Source organism: Callospermophilus lateralis, chromosome 2 (genome assembly GCF_048772815.1).
Source record: "Callospermophilus lateralis isolate mCalLat2 chromosome 2, mCalLat2.hap1, whole genome shotgun sequence".
Classification (NCBI taxonomy): Eukaryota; Metazoa; Chordata; class Mammalia; order Rodentia; family Sciuridae; genus Callospermophilus; species Callospermophilus lateralis.
Window position 1 is genome coordinate 206582807 of NC_135306.1, and position 8217 is coordinate 206591023.

Below are 8217 nucleotides of genomic sequence, written 5' to 3' on the forward strand. Positions count from 1 at the left end.
AGTGCCTCATGCATACTAGGCGAATGCTCTACCACTGAGCCCCAGCCCCAGCCCAAGAGAGACACTGTCTTACTAACCTAGGAAGAGAAGGGAATTTCTTGAACTGATGAGGCTTCCATGCCAAAAATCTAAAGCTGGCACTAAACATGATGATCCTCAGCCTCAATAGAAGAAGTAAAGGAAGGGAGAAAGGAGACAGAGAAAAGGAAAAAGACTGTAGCTGTGAATCTAAAAGCTCCTGTGGTCAGACTTACTCTCCAGATCTAATTTTCCTCTCAAATTTCTGAGAAATCTGCAGATGTTAGAGTTACTGTACATTTGCTCATCTATAAAAATTGCCCTATTTTGATTAAAGCTCAAATGTACTGTTCACTTGTGCAATGTATTTTCAGATTAGATAAAACAAAAATGTGTATTTTACAAATCTGTACTATAAACCCATTCCAAGCATTATCTAGGTAGTGCAGATAATGTCGATCTCAGGCTCCTAGAAAGAACCAGAACATCATAAAAAACCTGTGACCCATGATCAGAGAACTGATGTTCCCAAACACTGCCCAAGTTCACCCCTGGTAAAGTTTTCTTTAAAAGAAGAGTCGTAGCCAGAAGAAGTGGCACATGCCTGTGATCCTAGGAACTCAGGAGACCGAGGCAGGAGAACCCCAAATTCAAGTCCAGCCTGGGCGACTTAGTGAGATCCTGTCTCAAAATAAAAAATAAAAAGATCCGGGGGTGTGGCTCAGTGAGAGAGTTCTAGGGGTGGTTTCAATCTCTAATACTTTAAGGGGGAGGGGGGGAAGATACAAAGTATCTAGAATGTAGAAGAATGAGCCAAAAAAATTTTTTGAGCCAATTTTTTTTGACAGAATATTTGCTAAAGGAAAGAGAATCTGAACAAATAAATATTCCATCAAGATGTGCGTGTTCGGGGATGTGGCTCAAGCGGTAGCACGCTCGCCTGGCATGTGTGCGGCCCGGGTTCGAGCCTCAGCACCACATACAAAGAAAGATGTTATGTCCGCCGAGAACTAAAAAAAATAAATAAATATTAAAAATTCTCTCTCTCTCTCCCTCTCTCTCTCTCACTCTCTCTTTAAAAAAATAAATAAAAAATAAATTAAAAAAAAAAAAGATGTGCGTGTTCTCCACATTCATCTCCCAATGTCATACGATGCTAACCAAAGTTCCAGTTGGAGTTCCCTGAGAGATTTGATAAATTTACTAAAACATTTTGCTAGCTGGACAAAGACCCACAAACCACTAAAAAAAAAAAAAAAAAAAAAAATCTTGAAAAATAAAAGAAAGAAATGTCTGGAGGGTAGGCTTTTTTTCCTCCAAGATTGATAAAACCAAAATAATAAAAACATTTGTGGCCTTGGCACAAGAACAGACAAGGAGAGGATGAATGGGAGAGAAGAGAGGACCAGCAGGCAAGCTGGCAGGGAGAGGGACTTGACATCTGATAAGCCAGATGACGTTGGAAGAGACAGCTCTTTATGTTCAGAAAACCAAAACTGGATTCCTACCTAACAGCCCGTGCAAAGGTGGCCCCTAGATGGGTGGCTGTAGACGTGAAGATGAAAAGACAAAATTAAGCTGGGCATGGTGGCGCACGCCTGTAATCCCAAAAGCTGGCGAGACTGAGGCAGGAGGATCATGAGTTCAAAGCCAGCCTCAGCAATGGTGAGGCACTAAGCAACTCAGTCTCTAAACAAAAAATACAAAATAGTGCTGGGGATGTGGCTCAGTGGTAAAGTGCCCATGAGTTCAATCCCCAAAGGAAAAAAAAAAAAAAGACAAAATTAACAAAAGACAGTGCAGGAGGGTACTGTTGCAGTGGGACAGGAATAAAAGACTTAAAAGTTTCAAAAGCATAACACGTAAGCACCGACACCCCCCCCCCCACTTTCTGCAGAAAGAAAAAATTTTAAAGAAAACTTGATGAATTTGATTATGCTAAAATGAAGAGTTTTGTTTAATGAAAACACACCGTGGGCAAAATTAAGAGGCACTTAACAGAACAAAGAAGGTGTTTGTGATGTCTAAAGCCAATAGGACGGTAATATCTAAATAAATGAAGATCTTGTGCAAGTCAACAGAAAGTCGGCAAAAACCCCAAAGAAAATGGCCTGAAGATCTGAACAGGCAATTTCCAAAAGACAAAAATTAAATCCAATAAACACAGGAAGAGATGATTCAAATCCTTAGTAATGAAAAATGGGGCAGAAGGGGTCTAAGAGCTGGATGTGGGGTGGTAGGTGGGTCCTTGGGGAACCATCTGGTTCTACTTATGCAAATCAGGGTTCCAGACCTGGGGTGCACCAGAGGTTTCCCTCCCAGCCAGCCTGCAGACACTGGCAGAAGTGAGAGTGGAATGGTGGGTAAAAATGCATAAATAGATGCATGCAGATAAGGGAGAGACCTGCCTAGACCAGCCATATAATGGACTAGGAACTGAGGAGCATGGTAACATCCCCCATCTACACACGCCCCCCCCCAGAGCTTGCAGGCCGGCAGGGGGGCCCAGGACCGCTGTGGGAGAAGAGAGGAGCCCACAAGTTTCAGTGACTCATGGGAATATCTTATGGTCTTAGGGCACAGGGACAGAGTGGAAAATGCTCCTGCACATCCCAGTGCAAACGAGGAAACTGACTTGGGCTAATCTAAGTTAACAGAGTACTAGAGGTGAGAAGGGGGCAGTGACCTGGGCTAGGGGAGTGGCAGGTGAGGGGTGGGGGGAAGGTGGGAGGGGTGAGACCAATCATGGGCACTCACGCCCCCTGCTTTTATGGCCCAGATCCTGGCTTCAGCCTGTAGGAGAAAGGCCAGGGTAGGGGAGTGGCTGCAGGAGCAAGCAGTCCCAGCCAGAGACCCGCCCGAGGTCCCCCTGCCCCTGGCAGTTCTGGATAGCCCAGAGGAGACCTCCTTTGGCTGCGTGTTAGAGAGAGAGAGAGAGAGAGAGAGAGAGAGAGAGAGAATGTGAGTGTGAATGGCTCTTTGTGTGCATGGATGTGTGCGCCTGAGCATGTGACAGCAAGCTGTGAACTAGTGTGTGTCTACTGGCTAGTGTTCCCAAAGGAGAAGGTTACTTTTGAAAGGGCCCCAGAATTGGCTGCAAAGAAACAAAGTAGCAAAAGGGCACAGCTTTCAATATATTTTATATAAAACTGCAACATAGTTTCTTTGCTTTTTTGGGGGGGGGTAGTTTATTGAATTGAAGGTCATGCCTTGAGGATTGGGGAAGGAATTGCTTTTAGCTTAAACAAGAAAATTAAAGAAGAAAGATGAAAACAGATCGGGTGTTAAGGGTGGGAGGCACCGGCAGGACACCTGTAGGGAGGAGGCTGGTTGTGTGCGCTTGGGAGAACCCGGGCAGAGACACACAAGGCAGACCTGGAGAGTGTTCTCTGGCCCAAGCACAACCTTGGCCCAGCCCTTTCTGGGCAGAATTTTACCTCTGCTCCCAAACAGTGCCTGTCCCTACTTGTGCCACCTCTGGCTGGGCCATTTCCAGAGGGCTCACCCTCTGTCCCCTCACCAGTTGGCACAGGGGGATGGCTGCCCCTTAGCAGCTCTTGGAATCCCTCTGAGCTTGCGGAAGCCCCAGCGGGACTTTGTGGGCCACACGTGCAGGCGCAGGTGGGTGTAGGGTCTGTCTCCTCCCAGCCCTCCACCGAGGGCCCTGGCCGCCTGCCAGTAAGGAAATGAGGCTCCGCCTTCCACACCCATCTATCGTGGTCTGGTACCGAGCGCCTCCCGCGACCCCCGTCTCTGTTCTGGGTGGGCTGTGGACGGGGATATGCAAGAGAAAGAGAGGTGCTCTCCCGAGTGCTCCAGGCTCAGCTGAGTCCTGTCTGGGTTTCTTTGTGCCTGGTGGGGACCCCATCCCACGGGCTCCTGGACTCACGAGGCCCAGCAGGGAACATGTGACCCGCAAACGCGGCTGACTGGCGTCCAGCGGGCGGGGACAGGACGAGCCGCGGGCCGCAGCTGGTCAGGACTCAGCGGCCAGCGCGGTGACTCAGCAGCAGGGGCGGAGCGGGGCGGGACGCCCCTTATAAGGCTCGGCTGCCACTGGGCCTGCGCCAGAGCTCCGCCACCGAGGTCCACGCACGCAGTGTCGGTCCCGCTCTGCTGACCGCGCAGCAACCAGTGAGTCCGCGTCGTCTAGTCTCCAAGGGCTCCCGGGATGCTGTTGGCGCGGGGCCCGGACTACCCGGGGACTCGGAGTTCCTAGCACCGGGCAGCTCACACCCAGTGCCTGGAGTGGAGTCTCAGGGCGCCCCCAGCGCGGAGCTGGGAGCTCTCAGGGGGCCCAGAGCAGGGACTGGCCCAGGGGTGGGGGCGGGTGCACTCTCCGCCCAAGTCCCCACTGGAGCGGACGGAGTGCACCCGCCCCACGAGACACGCAGGGATCTAACTGTCTTCTCTGCCCGCTCTAGTGCCGCCCTACACCATTGTCTACTTCCCGGTTCGAGGTAGGAGTCTGGGGCTGCAGGGATGGGAGGTACAGGGTGATATCTGCAGTCCCTGGCCCCTCGCCCACCTGCAAGAGGCCCCACCCACCCTTTCCTCTCCATGTGGCTGCAAGGCCTGGTCTCCTTTGCCAGGCCCAGGTCTCTCCCCCGTGCTCTGTGAATCAATAGGAGTCTCCTTTCCAGTGACCCCTCCCCTCGCTTCTTCCTCTGGTTCCCCTGAGGCTGGGTCTCTGGGCTGTCCCTCAACCCACCCACCCCCGTCCTGACCCCCACCCAGGGCGATGCGAGGCCATGCGCATGCTGCTGGCTGACCAGGGCCAGAGCTGGAAGGAGGAGGTGGTGACTTTGGATACCTGGCAGCAGGGCTCTCTCAAGGCCTCCTGTGTGAGTGACCATACCTCTGTGGGAGCATGAGCTGGGCCTTAGAGGGGCTGCAATTAGGGCAAGTGGCAGTCAGGCTTGGTGCCCCTCACGGAATCATGTCATCCCCCAGGTGTATGGGCAGCTGCCCAAGTTCCAGGACGGGGACCTCAACCTGTACCAGTCCAATGCCATCTTGCGTCACCTGGGCCGCTCCTTGGGTGAGTCCTGAGGACCATGTGTGCCCTCCCAGCGTCTTCTTCCAGTCTGGAGTGGATGCAGTTGAGACATGCAGAGGCTGTGCCCTTTGCCCAGGGGGCTGCCCAGGCCCACCTCCCTCCTTGCCCTGGGCCAGGCTGCCTCTCAGGAGCTCTGAGCACCTGCAGTGTGTTAGGCTCAACTGTGCCTCCATCTGTGTCCCCTTCCTCTCCCAAGCTGAGGCCCACAGAGAGCCACATGCCTGTGTTGATCAGGCGCCACTCATGCTGTCTGTTCCCCTGACCCCCCAGGGCTCTATGGGAAGGACCAGCGGGAGGCAGCCTTAGTGGACATGGTGAATGATGGCGTGGAGGATCTTCGCTGCAAATATATCACCCTCATCTACACCAACTACGTGAGCCTGGGCACTGGGAGTAAAGGAAGAAAGGGGCTTCTAGTGTCCTGACCCCCCACCCTCATGTGGTTCTGGTTGATCCCTATGCCAGTCAGGTGCCGAGGCTGGGTCAGGCTCAGTGCTGGGGCCCAGGGGCCACCATGGGCAAGACAACCCTCATCCTCATTGCCCAGGGATGAGCCAGACTAGTAACAGTAGAGATGGTAGAGTGTAAGCCCAGGAAGCCTCTGGCAAGACATGGGTCCCCTGGCCTCTGCTGGGCCGGGACTTCCAAGAGCAGCCTGAGGAGGAGGGTCTGTTGCTAGTTTCTGGAAGGAGATGCTGGCAGTTTTGATGGGCAGGGCATGCAGATCTGGAGCATCAGGACCAGTTTAGCAGAGGCCGGGAGCATGCAGGCACTCACCAGTGTGTGTGGCCTGGGTGTGGAGCTGGAGCCTGAGGAGATAGAGGTGGGGGACAGCAGGCCAGGTCCTGAAGGCCTTGGGCTCTTGTGTGGGCAGTGGGACCACCAGTTCTAAGCAGGCTGTGTCTGCTTGGGAGATCTAGAAGAATCCTCCAGGGAAGCCAGCTGGGCAGCCTTTGCAGATCCCAGCGGGGAGAGGAAGGTGAACAGAGCGGAGCATTAGCTGAAGTGGAGGCACTTGGAGTAACCTGGGGAGCAGCCAGGCTCCCGTCTCTGGCCTGCCCACCGTGGGCAGCAGAGGGGGTGCATCTTGGGGGCAGCAGGGGCTTGGGTGCGGGTGTGGAGGATGATCGCAGCCTGGGCTTCCTCCTGGCAGGAGGCAGGCAAGGAGAACTATGTGAAGGCACTGCCCGGCCACCTGAAGCCTTTTGAGAACCTACTGTCCCAGAACCAGGGGGGCAAGGCCTTCATCATTGGGGACCAGGTGAGGATCTGGCCCTTCTGGGACACTGCCTCCTTGTGAATGGAAACCGGCAGAACCATTCACACAGCCGAGTGGGGTAGTCCTGGGGGGTGGGCTCCGCTCTCTGCCTCCTTCCTCCCGGCCTGCACCCACCAGCTGGGCCCACCTTCCCCGCAGATCTCCTTTGCCGACTACAACCTGCTGGACTTGCTGCTGATCCACCAGGTGCTGGCTCCCAGCTGCCTGGACGCCTTCCCCCTGCTCTCGGCCTACGTGGCGCGCCTGAGCGCCCGGCCCAAGCTCAAGGCTTTCCTGGCCTCCCCCGACCACGTCAACCGCCCCATCAATGGCAATGGCAAACAGTGAGGCTGCAGTGAGGGCTGCCGGGCTCTCCCAGAGGCGGGCTGCTGGCTCCCTTTACTTGATTTCAATAAAATTTCCAAGACAGATGCTGCAGCGTGAGCATTGTTTTTGGGGCAGAGGGCTCTGGGGCCCTCGCTTGTCGGGCTGGGAAAGGTACAGACTGGAGAAACTTGCATCCAAGGACCCAGAGTATCTTCCTGGAGCCTGCAACCCAGGCAGTTTACTGAAACAGGAAGCAAGAAAGACAGGAAATGAAAGCAAACAGGAGGCGAGTACTCACAGCCATCGTCCAGAGGACACCACGGTCTAGTTGGGGGGATGTTCATGGATGTGATTTCTAGTCCCGCAGGTGCATGCTAGAGTGACCCTCCAGGACATGAGAGCTGAAGGGACTCGACAGCTGCGGGTGTTATCCCCCTGGGCTGGGCTGGTGGGGGCCTCCCTCCTGTGGGGGGCTCACCTCGCTTCCTGGGGACTTGGGACTTTGGTGCATCCTGGGCAACAAGCCACACTAGTGTCCCAGTCCAGCTTCTCCAGAGAAGTAGAGCTAGTAAGCTGCTGTAGGGAGGCAGAATTTTTTCCTCTGAACTTTGGCTGGCACTGAGAATTATCCTGAGAGATCAATAGGAGGAAAGCGTTCGGGTTTAATTAGTAGAACTTGAACATGGCACGGGAACCCCAAAACACAGCTAGTGTTGAACACCTGTAAACTGAGACAAATAGCAGAAAATGTGATGGCCCAGTGGCTTGGGCTAGGGCAGTTAATTGAGTAAAGTGACCATGAAGATAGGGTTAGTTTAATAAGGTTGGTTTGTACAGATTTTCCTTGGCCTCCGTATTCTGTCCTTCATGAGAATGGCACTGTCCTCTGTCTGTTTCTGTTGCTGTAACAGAACACCTGAGACTAATTTATAAAGGAAAGAGGTTTGTTCGGGTTCATAATCCTGAAATTCCAAGAGCATGGCACCAGCATCATGGCCAGCTTCCTGCAGAGTGGGAAGTGGTCCTGGAGTGACCCATCCCTGCAAGGAAAAAAAAAAAAAATCCATGATGGTTCCACCCCCATGACCCAATACCTCTTAAAGGCCCCTGCACCTCTCGATACCATCATGTTGGAGATTGTTTGAACAGGAGTTTTGATGAGGACAAGCAGCATTCAAGCCATAGCAGCATTATCCACAAGGGCATTTCATCCCTTGCTTTTAAGCAAAGGAAGGTCACAGAGTCACACACCTGCTGTATTTCAAGTCTAGGGATGCCAGAGGGGCATCTGTTGGGGTGGCACATCCGGAACTCCTTTCCCACATCCTCGACTGCCCTGGGCTTACAAAGGCCGAGTTGGTGGCCACAGAGAGGAGGACCAGCTAGCGGCTGAGCAGTTGCAGAAGGAGAAAAGAACAGGTGAGAATCAACACCAGAGGTCAAAGGGACCGCGTTTCCCCCAACGGCTGACTGGCCTCCGTCCCCGGGACAGATCCATCGACCAAACGTCCATTCATCTGATGGAGAGAGATTATCTTGCCCTCTAAAATGTGCA

At 53.3% G+C, this 8217-nt stretch overlaps 1 protein-coding gene across 1 annotated transcript; it reads left to right on the forward strand.

The window, feature by feature from the left end:
- The first annotated feature begins 4063 nt into the window (after positions 1–4063).
- Gstp1 (glutathione S-transferase pi 1) lies at positions 4064–6767 on the forward strand. Its single transcript, XM_076844830.2, has 7 exons — positions 4064–4152; positions 4443–4478; positions 4756–4862; positions 4972–5059; positions 5348–5451; positions 6231–6338; positions 6495–6767. Coding segments are annotated over exons 1-7 (633 nt in total). The 5' UTR covers positions 4064–4151; the 3' UTR covers positions 6684–6767.
- Positions 6768–8217: the final 1450 nt, after the last annotated feature.